General features: G+C 43.9%; 2 protein-coding genes across 2 annotated transcripts in view; both read right to left on the bottom strand.

The window, feature by feature from the left end:
* The window catches only part of gas2l1 (growth arrest-specific 2 like 1), a 58,627-nt gene extending 53,796 nt beyond the window's left edge, over positions 1-4,831 (bottom strand). The window contains exon 1 of the mRNA XM_055161459.1: positions 3,740-4,831. Within this exon, the coding sequence (XP_055017434.1) occupies positions 3,740-4,435 (696 nt within the window). The 5' untranslated portion in view covers positions 4,436-4,831. The remainder of the gene's footprint in view (positions 1-3,739) is intronic.
* Positions 4,832-6,026: 1,195 nt separating this feature from the next.
* ewsr1b (EWS RNA-binding protein 1b) lies at positions 6,027-12,372 on the bottom strand. Its single transcript, XM_055161678.1, has 15 exons — positions 12,321-12,372; positions 11,863-11,899; positions 11,733-11,784; positions 11,496-11,649; positions 11,231-11,423; positions 10,906-11,165; positions 10,681-10,831; positions 8,274-8,308; positions 7,780-7,812; positions 7,588-7,703; positions 7,382-7,511; positions 7,197-7,307; positions 7,000-7,123; positions 6,456-6,800; positions 6,027-6,347 (listed from the first exon to the last, which is right to left on the bottom strand). The coding sequence occupies exons 1-15, from the start codon at positions 12,334-12,336 to the stop codon at positions 6,311-6,313; spliced, it is 1,794 nt and encodes a 597-aa protein (XP_055017653.1). The 5' UTR covers positions 12,337-12,372; the 3' UTR covers positions 6,027-6,310.
* Between the last annotated feature and the right edge of the window lie 243 nt (positions 12,373-12,615).

The following is a 12,615-nucleotide window of genomic DNA, read 5'->3' as shown; positions in this document are numbered from 1 at the left end:
TCTTTTGATCAAACGATAGATTTAAGTGTTTGATCTACTAGAGCCAGTGTGATGTGAGCTTACAGGTAGATTGTGTTTACAGGTACAACAGCCCTCCTCAACATAATGAGTGTTTCACAGCCAGCTGCTTGGAGCTCTTCATTAGTGGATATTATGGGCTAACCTTGAAGAGAGCGCGGATTTACAGAGCTGTTATGGCTGTCCTCAGATCTATCCATCTTGACGACCTGCTGCAAATCCATGTTAGTACAGAAAATCCAACAAGTGTTTTAATATTACGCAGTACAGCTGTTGAGAGTGCCTGTTGTAATTACCATTTCTCTACCAGCCTCACAAAAGCATGGGGCTGGTCAATTAAATAAAAATGTATCACTATTTTTATTCATCATTATTGATCAATCTGAGTTTGAAACAGATACAAACGTTTTTTAAAAATGCATTTCCTGAAGATAAACAATACAAACATTCAATTTCTACTGAACACCATGTTGGACCATGTTGCGTTTTCTTGTTTTTAACAGGACCCTCACACGTAACCCATTTTACGCCACGGAAATGAACAAGTTTTTTTTTTTTTCATTTTTAAGTTGATATAAAATGACACTGAGTTGAGATACCAAACTTCTGATAGATGTTATTTGAACACAGAGTAGAGGAGTACAAGTCTACAAAATTTCTGCCCTTTGTGTGTGATACTTACAGAGATATCGACCTGTGAAAATGGTCGAGAAAAAAAATGACGTGCATTTTGGGCCTGTAAATGGACACATCCTCTCCTCACTAAATGAGCTGTAACTTAAAAAGTAATGATAGAAAATCACTAAAATTTCACAGGGTTGGTACATGATAGTAAGGGACCAGCTGGTAATTTTTACAAAATTTTTAAAATCATGATGTGTGAGATTTTCTGGAAATTTGATGAAATGGCGTGGATTGACCCAAAAGTGGTTTTAAAAGCTTCCTTCATTCACTTGTCTTAAGACCTATTCTGCAAAAATAGAATTTCAGAGCTTGAAGTCATGTTATAGTTTTTTTCCTTCTCCTTTAGCCTCTACAGTTATGTTTAAAGTGATTCATGCATGTTTGACTCATTTTTATTCTCCTGTATTCAAGACGATGTAACTCTGTTTTAACCGTTACCGGTCCACCCCACTGCGACGTACTTGTGATCTCCATTTTTTATTTTCTGAGGATTCGGCAACGTCACGTGGTCATTTTGGTACATGTTTTTAAAATCTGGTTGCTAGTGTGACAGCGTGCCATGCAGCACTTTGTTGTGATGATGTTTACTGCAGTGTCAGCTCCCATTTCTAACGCAGAAGTCAGCGCACTTGTTTTTATCGTTTTGGATGAATATTGTGATTTAAATTCACACAGATGTCATAGATCAACTATAGCAGACATAAGCACAATAGATTTGCCACTTGATAAAATATGTAATGACAAAAAAAAAAATCTACTTTTTTTTTTAAGTTTGTTTGTGAGCAGGCTTCATAAATAAATGCTCTGTGCAATATTATCCAGTTGCGCTTTTAGTTTTGGAGCCAAACTCTGTGGACACTTCTATTTGCCCAGAAGCTTCTCAGAGTCATATGAGGACCAGACAGCGTGGAAACATGGTCAGGAGCTCCACAAAAAGCTGCAGAACAAAGGTGATACTGTGTGAAGATGAAAATGAAGTGAAAATGTCCTCCCCCGCTCCCTGGGCAGGCCATGTGGAGCGCGTGTGGGTCTTTGGGAGGGGCCCCAAATCTGACAGAGATGTTCCACAGCAACACTAATGAGGCTTTAAGCAGGAGAGGTGTTAAATGAGAAAAGATGATCTGTAACTGGAACAAGTCAAACCATCTAACCGTCAGCACAGAGATGATAAAAATTTGCTTTTTTCCATGGCTGATATCGATAACAATATTTAGAATCCAGAGCAGACAATGGCCAATGACGTCTGCCGATGTTTTCAGTTGATATGTAGAGCCGATTTTGGTCATTTCCCCAAATAATCCAATTTGAATTGAATATAAACCCACCCACCCAAATTACTCCACACTGGAGGAGGGAGCAGTGCACTCACATTTTTACACTACTCTCTTTGGACTGAAGTGTTCACACGGGCTTTATGCACATGCTTAAATCTCCAGCAGAAGCTGAATCAGGTGCCTAAATATTCATTAAGAACAACAGCCAAAATGCTACAAAAAAAAGCAAATATTGGCCTGATATATGAGCCTCTCTCTAATATACAAATCTCCAAAGCTGCACTTAACTGGGTCATGTGAGGTCCTCAGCAGAGTCATGCAGATACCCTGTTTGATGTGGGTGTTGGCCTCCTAAACTCTATAAAACCTGCTAAGTCTGTAGTTTAAACTTCTAGACTCAAACTAAAAGGGTTTGTATAACAGTTATGAGCTCGAAGAGCTTCTCAAAAGCAACATTTGGCCCCTGTCTATTTATTCACCACTTTGCACTTGGGCAGCTGCCCTGGGGCGGGCAGATGGGAGCCTGGCTGCCAGACTGAGCCAGTGGCCTTTATGAAGAGCAGCTCTCTGAAGCCACACTCACACAGCATCACCCTCCTCAACCCAACACATCAATAACAGGAGTGTTATTCCTGCAACATCCGCTCACAGCACACATTTGAAGTACACCCCAGACAACTATAACCCCCCCCCTCCTGTCACTACACTCTACAGGAGTGCTGTACATGTGGCTGCTGAGGTATGGGTCAGGTCTGACCACTGCTCACACATGTTACTGCAGCAGCAGGTTTCCATTCAGCCTGAGGCACAGGGACACATCCTGTGACAGGAGGGTTACTCGAGTACAGGAGAAAAGCAGCAAGTAAGAAGAGAGAAAAACAGCTAAAAAAGGGTCAATTCTAGAGATAAGAAAAAGTGGCACTTTTTAAGGAAGATTAAGAATATAATTTAAAATCCCTATTCACTTCCCTGCAAATGAACACAGAAGAATCTGAAGTGCTAAATTATCCAGGAAGCCCAAGTATTCAGCCACATGATCCACTCACTGTAGCCATTCAAACAGAGATTTTGATTTGATCATGATTCATCTTTCAGGCCTATTAATATAATTCTAAATATGGAGTTACACATTCAGAATCAAACATAAACATGTGCTTCCACTGCCACAGCGTGATCATCCTACAGAGAGAGACGCTGTGGAAGACACTGGAAAACTCAGGACACTGACTCGGAGTGTGTGGATATTTAATCAGATATTACTACTTAAGTAACAAAATGATGTATTCACTAACTGCATCACTTTAGCAACAGGCTTATTGTACTTTTGAAAGTATACGCAGAGCAGACTTCTTCTAAGGCCACTCAGCCTATATTTTTATACAATGAACTTAAATTGTATTACTGTTATGTCTTTTTGCTTCAGACCTCGTTTAGAATGAGGCTTCTACCCGTGATTTTACCAGTTTGATACAATGAAATGCCAAATCATTTTGTGGTCTGGGAAAGAAGTTTCTGGCCTGAGACTGAGTGATAATGTGACTACTCAAACTGGATAATCTAATCACCCAATGCACATGTTGTGATTAATTCCACAGATCAGAACTGACAAAAGCACTCCCCAGATCAGTCCAGAACCAGAGACTGAAAATGTGTTTTAACATTAGAAAGTTGCAGCCAAAGAAACATCTCCACAAGCCAAGAAGTAGTTTAGACAACACGTAGTGGAGATCAAACAGTGTTTAGTGCTCTTGACGCCCACTCACCAGTTCGTCCAGGTTTCTCATGTCACACAGTACTCTCTTCTGCGGCCACACGAAGGGCTCCGGCTCGGCCTGCTCCTCTGTACTCCGGTTGCTCTCCACCCGGCTCAGGGGCATGCTCTTCGGGCTCTCCACCGCAGGCTCTTCGGCCTCCATCCTCAGACTCTCCTGGTCCCGGATCTCCTCCTCAATCTCCTCCTCCAGCTGGATCAACATCGGCGCCAACATCCCGAATTTGGACCCTCTCCGAGCAACCTCCAGCAGACACAACACGAAGTTCTTCTCGTTGCACCTCTCCACCAGGTCATTGGTTTCAAACATGAGGACGTCCTTGATCCAGAGCTCCTGTCTGCACCAGCTGATGAAGTTGGACACGTTGTCCCTCGCCAAAAAGGATCCGGGAATCACGTTTCTAGACTGGAACACCACATCCTTGGAAGGCAGCTTCATGGAGCGGGCAGCCTCCGGGTATTCCAGCTGGAAGTCGTGCGCGGCGCGGTTGACGTTGTTGGCGTGCCGACAGAGCGCGCAGCCCGTCTCCAGGCCCTCCATGAAGGTGTCCGCGCTCACGTCCAGCTCGTACAGCGTGTTGAGCCACTCCGCGAGGTCCTCCTTCATGGCGTACAGGTACTCCTCGCTGGACTTAAACGGCCTGATGCTCTTGGAGGCGGCCGACTGGATGTTGCTCTGATCAGCCATATTGTCTGTATCAACGGGATCGCTCTATGTAGCCCTGAGCTTCACGAACGACTCGCAAGGACACAGCAGCGTAGACGTAGCCATGGCGGGGATCTTCTTACCGCATAGCCTCGTCTCTGCGCCTGTGATGTGGAGCTGCCGTTGCGCGTGGATGCCGGATGTCTGTACCAACCCCGTTAGCGCACGCATTGCTGGAGACTTTCAGATCCCACGGGAAGAATCGGCTCCAAGGGCACGAGACGACCGGTTAGTCCTCCCTATGTCCGAGTGATGCTTGTGTTCAGAACAAAAATCCACGTGTCACGGTTTCCGAGCTCTGTCCGCGGCTTTTCATTGTTGAATGGCGAGCGTCTGAAAGCAGCTCGCTGGGACACGTTCAGCCCATGTCGCCGCCTCTCCGCAGAATGTGCCCGACCTGCTGCGCTTCAGAGCACCACATCCCATTATCAGGATCAACTTAACCCTGTGCGCTCCGAGCCACACTGCGCTCACGCCCACGGCTGGAGGGAGGGGCGGACATACGTCCCATGTGAAGGAATCTCAGAAGGTTTCAGGAGGAGGAAAAGTAAAGACTCGCCATACGGAGCAGGCAGGCGTGTCATTAAGATTCTTCAAATATTTAAACATTCTGACTGATTGTGTTACACATGTATTGTGTACATGTAATTGTGTTGTGTTTGACTTAAATTGTTTTTTAAGAGGATAAAACTGATGAATTTAGTAAATGTATATTTTAAATTTTGATGACGATTTTTTTTAGAAGATAATGATTTGGAATCTTGTATTTATGCAAATTAAAATGAATTAATTTGGATTGTTTTCAGTGTTTAATGATGAATTGCATAGTGGTTATGTTAAGAACACATGGTTAATAATGAAATGTTAGATTGTAAAGAGTTTCTTTAATGTATTTTGTACCTGCGCGAGGACTGAAGATGGAAAGGAGCTTGTAGTAAAATCTTAGACTTAGGGAGCACCTTCCAGACTTTAATGTTTTCTGTGTACTGTCCTTGTTTAAATAAATGAACAGTCTTCAGTCCATAAAACTGCGCCATATAACCGAAGATTAAGCCCATGAACAGAATATATGCCGTTTTCCTTTTGCAATGCACCCATTTTTGCACGCTTCACACAGCCTCTGATCGAGGGCAGAGGAACAAACGGAGCGCTCTCATATGGTTTCAGATGACCTCACGATACTGATCTATAGAACAGTAATATTTAATACACATGGGGGCAGCTAAGATTCTTATTGTTAAAGTGCAGATTTGTGTTGTAACCCCCATCTGGAAGTATCTCATTCTAGAATTTGAAAACCACTAATAATTAAGATGGAATAAAACTCCAAATGTGGCGCCCTGTCCAGAAGTTTTAAATCAAACTCATGAACTCCCTGAACCAGCCACAGGAGCGCGCCTGTTTGGATTTGAAAAGAGGGAGGGACGGGGGCTGATGAGGTCATCTGCTGCTCAAGAACAGGAGGGGACCCAAGTCTATGCCTAGAACGTGATGCCCTCTAGAGGCCAAACTCCAAATGCCAGCATGAACTACATGAAACGTTATCATGTGAAAAAATATCAAGAATCAAGAGTCAATTGAGTAAAATTTTATTTCCCAAATTTCTCACACAAGTAAGCATTTCTTGGGAAAGGGGAGAGAGTTCTATAATGAAAAATATCGCATTTGACAGTACGTTGTGAGAACAGTATTAAAAAAATAAAGACAACACACATGCAGAAAACACGATTGAAGCATTTACATGGGCAAACTAAAAAAAGTTGGTGAATGAACCTCACAGGATACTTTATCCACGACACATGGAATCATAAATAAAAGTGTGTCTAAAAAAATCATTCCTCAAGAGGAACAAGTACTTCAGTAGGGCCGCTCCCTGCGCTCCTGACGGTGCTCCCTAAAATACAAGGAAAAAGAAAAACAAAATATGAATATGGCTTAAACACAAACACTGGGGAACTTGATCAGTACAAATTCAGACTTGACCCTAAACAAGTGTCCTTACCTCATGTCCATCTTGCCTCCAGGTGGGCCCATCCCTCTGCCTCCGCGGCCACCCATCCGGTCCATGGGTGGTCCCCCGCGACCTCTGAAGCCTCCCCGGTCCATTCCCCCTCTGCCCCTGAAGCCCCCACGTTCTCCTCCCCAGCCTCCGCGGAAGCCTGGGCCGCCTGGTCCTCCTCCAGCTGGGCCTCCGCGATCCATTCCCCTGCCTCCACGCATGCCCATCCCCCCTCTGCCTCTGTCACCACCAGGGGGGAATGGAGGACCTCCACCAAGACCTTCTGGTTTAGGGGCCTTGCACTGGTTGCACTCCATGCGCCAGGCAAAGTTCTGGTTTCCACAACCCCTGCAAGAAAGAGCAGACCAAAATCAGTTCTCCATGTGGCTCTTCCCCATGGTTGGAAAAGGTCTTTGTATGATAAGCCAAAGTATCTCACTTAGAATTAACCATGAGATGAGCACATTTTAAAAGCTCCATAGCCAAGAGCACCAGGCTCTACTGTAGACTAGTATTTGGCATGTATAATGTAAAGTGGCAGACATACGGGTTTGGACACTCCCAGTCTCCAGCCCTCTGTTGCATGTTGCCTCCGGTTGGTCCACCTCGGCCCATTCCACGTGGTCCTCCTCGTGGGCCGAACCCCCCTCTGTCTCCGCGCCCCATCATACCTGTGGAAGACAAGTTCATGTTCAGAATGCCCTCGTCTCTTATTCACACACGCACTTATCTGCATGTACCAACCTCCTCGGCCCATCATACCATCGCGCATGGGCATTCCTCCTCTCATCCCTCCCATGGTAGGCTTACGACGGGCCATAGACACGTTCAGTCTCCTGCCCTGGAACTCTTTCCCTGAAAGAACAATGAATGAGCTCAAGGGTCCATAATGCTTTTCTGAAAAGGTCAATCAATATAAAAGCACATACCATCAAAGTACTCCACTGCTGCCTTTGCACAGACTGGCTCCTCATATGACAGCGTGGCATCTCCTTTTGGCTTCCCGGTGTCTTTGTCTTCATACAGATTAATTGCAGGCTTTCCAAGTCGACGGTTCATCTGCACGTACAGATATATGCAATAAATTAAACAAAACAAAAACATCTCATAGAAGCCCATAAGACAGCCTCTTTACCCTGATTGGGCCGACGTGCTTGAAGAACTCTGCCATCTCGTCCACAGTGGCATTCTCAGTGAGTCCTTTGATATAGATTGTGCTGTTCTCAGAGTCATCCTGCTCCTCAGGACGGCCTGAAAAACGGTCCATCCATTTCAATCTCAAGACTTATGAACTTTAACATTAAACAGTGGAAACTATTTGACATACCCATCTCACGCTCTCCATCGCCACCCATGGGTCCTGTGGTTCCGCAGGAGAGAACAAATGAGACAAAAATGAGTGACCGAACCAAGAAAAATGTTTAAACACCTGAGGAACACTATCAAATCACTTATAGGCACTCATATACTGTCAGCCATATTTGAATGTTGAAATGAAATGTTATGGTACACTGCTATTACCATCATTGTATTAAAATACCTCAAACCCTTTTGCAAGTGTTTGAATCTAAGATGTGTAAACAAAAACCCAGATAAAGGCTGATAGGATTTGCATAAAAATACACCGTAACCAGAACAAACTGTCAAAACCCTTCAAAGATTCTCTTGACCGTAATACCAGGCTGAATGGTACCAGATACCCAAAGTGAATGGGGATTGAAACATGAACTCCCATTATTTATAAAACCAGTGAATACTCAGATACTGGACACATTAGTTTAAAGCTTTGAATGCACTAACCAGTGTAACTCGTCAACTTACCACCAGGCTTACTGAAGCCACCTCTGTCTCCAGCGCTGTTAGGGGAATAAATGCAGATATGAAGGCGAATTCTCTTTTACAGCCACTCCCCATGGCTCGAGCAAGTGGCTTGATTGAGGGGTTAATGCAAACATGTGGAATATTTTACAGAACAACTCCCCAAAGTAAACTGGGGGAATCTACTCATCTATAGTAACTGGTATGTTAACAGAACAAGTTAGAAGACAACTCATTGTAACAAGGAAAAACAATCATCTTTGCACAAGGTTTGCAGATGCATAGCTATACCCAACAGTGTCACTTAACAGTTTGGAACTTATAAAAACAGTTGAAAAGAAAATGTACAAAATTGGAAACATTAATATAATTCACCTTAACATTTGTTTAAAATACCAGTAACAATTACAGTTTACCAGGATGTGAACAAATTAAACCATATAGCATAATACCCATCATGCTTATATGAAAAAAAAAAAACTCCAGAGTTCTTGAAAAAGGCATCCCCGTTTCTTTGCTCTACTCCCTCTTGCTGCTTAAGCTGGCGCCTCTGCACTGAGTACAGATAGTGTTTAGAGAATAGATGCTTTTAAATGGCTCTCACTGTTACCTGTACGGTATAAATGTGACAAAGCATGTTAAAAATGTATTTCAAAACACCAACAAAATTAAAACACATTCAGGACCCCTCCCAACATGCCCACAAAACAAACCTGTGCCAACACTAGCTAAACTACACCTGGACACCAGGAGTCATGTGAATAAAGACATTACTGTTGTCCTCAAAACACATTGCATGACTATAGTGACTTGGACTTGTGTTTCACATGAACAGATCAGATGCAATATCACAAATGTCAGTTTAGCTGCTGCTGCAGTTTCCTGCACAGTACGGCTTTGTTCACATGATCCATCTTTCGGCTGTGTAAAGTAGCTTTATGGAAAGAATTTACCCTAGAATAAGTCACTCTTCTGCCTTAGAGGTTTTTCAGTTTGACTCTAGTGTATGTGTGTACTATGCATGTGACCAAGTGTGTCTCCCACTTAGACAAATATGATATAATGTTGGGTGCTGGTGAAAGTGGTGCTGTCCAAGAGCTGTAAGAAGCAGAAAACTATACCGCTAAGTTAGGCTGGGCAATATGCCTTCATTTTTTCCCCCTCCATCTAATTGGTTACGTGCAGTTTCTGATTCAATTTTAGCTGACTGAAAACAAAAATGGCTTTCAATATTAATTTCCTGAACATAAACAATAGACTTTTAAATACTGCTACTCGACAGAAAAAAACTGAACAGAGGACTGGCTGTAGACCTCTCGATTAAAAAGACCCAAGCTGAGAAATCAACTCAATGTAAAAAAATAAATAAAAAATTGATTTAATTAACAGACATAGTCTGAGTGTTGGAAAGCAATCCCATCTATGATGACACTAAAGTTTGCTCTCTGTCAGACACTGGACATTTACCAAAAAGTGTATCATTGACATAATGTTATAAAATTCTAAAGTACTTGGGCAGGGCTCTGCTATTCAACATTTAATGTTTCCTGGGAACTTGTTCAGCTCAATTTCTAAACTACGGTAGCTCAGAAAATATCAGAAAGTGAGGGATAGTGGAGTCCTTCCCTTTAGGTTAACAGTGTATACCCAATTATTGTTGTATTGTATTATTACTATTCAATGGAATGGCTGAACTGGAGCATGCAATGCTCAAACTTCAGTAACACCAAACAAACCAAAACCCTTCCAAAGCCATCTGGTACCAACTCATTCTAATATTCAATTTTAATGACCCATAGTCACAGTCATTTTGAAAACTTGTGCAACGTCATTGTGGCAAATAGAAAAATACTCCATACTCCACAAAAACTGTTATTTAACTCTTAAACACACCATGGATATTTACCCAAGAGTGTAACTTTAAAAATTCTCCAAAAGAGCTAAAAAATAATGAAGGGTTGAATCCAAACACTTGTGTCACTCTTGCTCCCGTCATGTACTGTGTTTACGTTTTGTGGTGACAAATTTCAAATAAATATGGATAACTGACCTGATTTAATTTGTGAAGTTAAAGAGTATGTGGACATTTTGGAAACTACTTCAGAAACTGTCAAAAGATTAGACCCATTAGACTAGTGAAATTGTGTGAATAACCAGACCCCTAACTACAAGTAGCTCTCAGCATTGTGCATGCCCTATCATAGAACCTTCAGACTCAAACCTTGTAACCTACTCATATTGCACAGGCTTCTTACCTCTGGCCGGACTGGGCAGGACTGACCAAAACCATCAAAATCAGCCATGGGTGAGTAATCAGTTAAAATTCTGCACTTGTTTTGGCCCAGCCCTGCCCTTTGGCCGCAGGACCTGGAAGGAAACATGTGGGTTAACACTCCAGAGCATCACTTACCCCATGCCTCGGCCTCCGCGCCCTCTGTGCATCATCCCTCCACGGTCAAACCCATCCCTACCCGGGCCCCTGCCATCACCTCCAGGGTACCTGGAACCATCAGGCCCTGCATAACCAGAGCCTGCACCCTGTGCATCCTGGCGGTAATTGTCTAGGGAAAAGGCACATTTACATAGATCAATCTCTACATATAATCTAATTTCTTCCTAGAAGAGGGGAGCAGGCTTACTGTAGTGCCCTGGTTGTAGCTGGCTGGACCTCCTTGTTGGCTGTACTGGTTGGCTGGAGGCTGTCCATATGAGCCAGCGCTCTGTTGGGCGTAAGCAGGGGGAGCCTGCTGCTGCTGGGCTGGCTGCTGGTAGCCTCCTTGTTGCTGCCCATAGCCCGACTGCTGGGCCTGATACCCGGGCTGCTGTTGGCTGTACGCCGCTGTTTGGGAGTAACTGCTCTGGTTGTAATTGGCAGGTTGTCCATTGGCGCTGTAACTGCACAATTAGAATTCAATTTGCGAAAAACAGGGAAATATTAATATGCTTGTTGCCAAAAATACCTCTGCTGAGCAGCAGGGGCGGACTGCTGACCATAGCCCTGGTAGGTGGACTGGGCAGAGTAACCAGACTGAGAACTGTATGACTGAGTAGCAGCTGGAGCAGCAGAAGTGCTGTCATATCCACTGGCCCCATAACCCTGGGCAGACTGGGAGTAGCCATGAGCTGTTGTAGACTGAGCTGCAGGGTATCCTGCTGTGAGCACAGACAAAGGCAATGGTCAGTAAATGCTCCAGAGCAGAGCTCCCACAGACATGTTAGACTCACTTGAAGCAGCTTGTCCATATGAAGAGCCATACTGCTGAGGCTGCTGCTGCTGCTGAGCGTAGCCTCCAGCGGCTGGAGTGGCCTGGCTGTAGCTGCTGTCTGCTGCAGCGGGCTGACCATAGGAGCTGTAGCCCTGCTGCTGCCCATAGGCCTGCTGAGGAGACAACAGCGCATGAGTACAACATCAACCACAGTACAACATGGTGATGGTGTAAAACTAAATCGAGCTGTACTGACCTGCGCAGACTGCCCATAGCCTTGTGAGGGCTGTGCATTGTAGGAGGCATATCTGAAAAACAAACAGTTTTACAAAGTGCATCTTCAAAGAAGTGAAAGCGTCACGTTGGTGTTGAGCTGGCTCACTTACCCCTGCTGAGCACCAGCCTGGTTGTAGGAGCTGTAATCTGTGAGGAAACAGCAACAGTTAAAAAAGAGCCACAACAGAAGGTTTGCGCGCCAGTCCTGCTATGCTAACTGCACGTTTGTAGGCCAACAACAGTTCACAGCTGCTAATGTTTAGAAAGGTCATTAACGAATGGAAATAAAAGCCAAGAACAAATCAAAACGTGCAAACACCGTAACTATCTAAGAATATTTATCGATTATCCAAAAATACCGAGAAAACTTCGTCACCGTAAACGCCCGGTGCTGGAGGCTTTGGGCCTAGACCGGTGCTTAAAGTGCTAACGCCGGGAACACCATGTAGCTTTAATTTACAGCAAAATAATCATGTTAAAAGTAATGCCAACGTCGAAATGAAGGCCCATTATAAAAAGCACACAACAGTGCTCTTATATCCATTGAAAAGTCTTAAGTTTGACTTGCCTGGAGCAGACGCCATTTTGCTGTGGTCGTACGCAGAGACTGAACAAAGCGGCGGCGCGGCACAGATAGAAGCCCGGGAGGAAGTATCGCGAGACGAGGCAGCAGCAGCGACCAATGAGATCCATAATGAGATATAAATAAGGAACTAGAAATACTGTCGCTATGGTAACTTCTACTAAAGAAAGAGTCGTTCTAGCAGACATGTTGTGAGTGTAGAATTCTACTCAAGATACTCATACAAACTAACAGAGAGCTGGGCTTTTTAAAAATTATTATTATAATTTTACCTTTAAAA

This window comes from Boleophthalmus pectinirostris, unplaced genomic scaffold (genome assembly GCF_026225935.1).
Source record: "Boleophthalmus pectinirostris isolate CB_2022bp ecotype Guang Dong unplaced genomic scaffold, ASM2622593v1 HiC_scaffold_4, whole genome shotgun sequence".
Classification (NCBI taxonomy): domain Eukaryota; kingdom Metazoa; phylum Chordata; class Actinopteri; order Gobiiformes; family Gobiidae; genus Boleophthalmus; species Boleophthalmus pectinirostris.
The sequence above is the reverse complement of the archived record's forward strand: the minus strand, read 5'-3'. Positions and strand labels throughout refer to the sequence as shown.

What these genes read in the sequence shown, in the direction of transcription:
- ewsr1b (XM_055161678.1), bottom strand. An exon ending in ATATGGACAAGCTGCTTCAA is followed by an intron (nt 11,424 to 11,495) that starts GTGAGTCTAACA and finishes CTGTGCTCACAG; the next exon opens with CAGGATACCCTGCAGCTCAG. An exon ending in TGGCTTCAGTAAGCCTGGTG is followed by an intron (nt 7,813 to 8,273) that starts GTAAGTTGACGA and finishes GCGGAACCACAG; the next exon opens with GACCCATGGGTGGCGATGGA.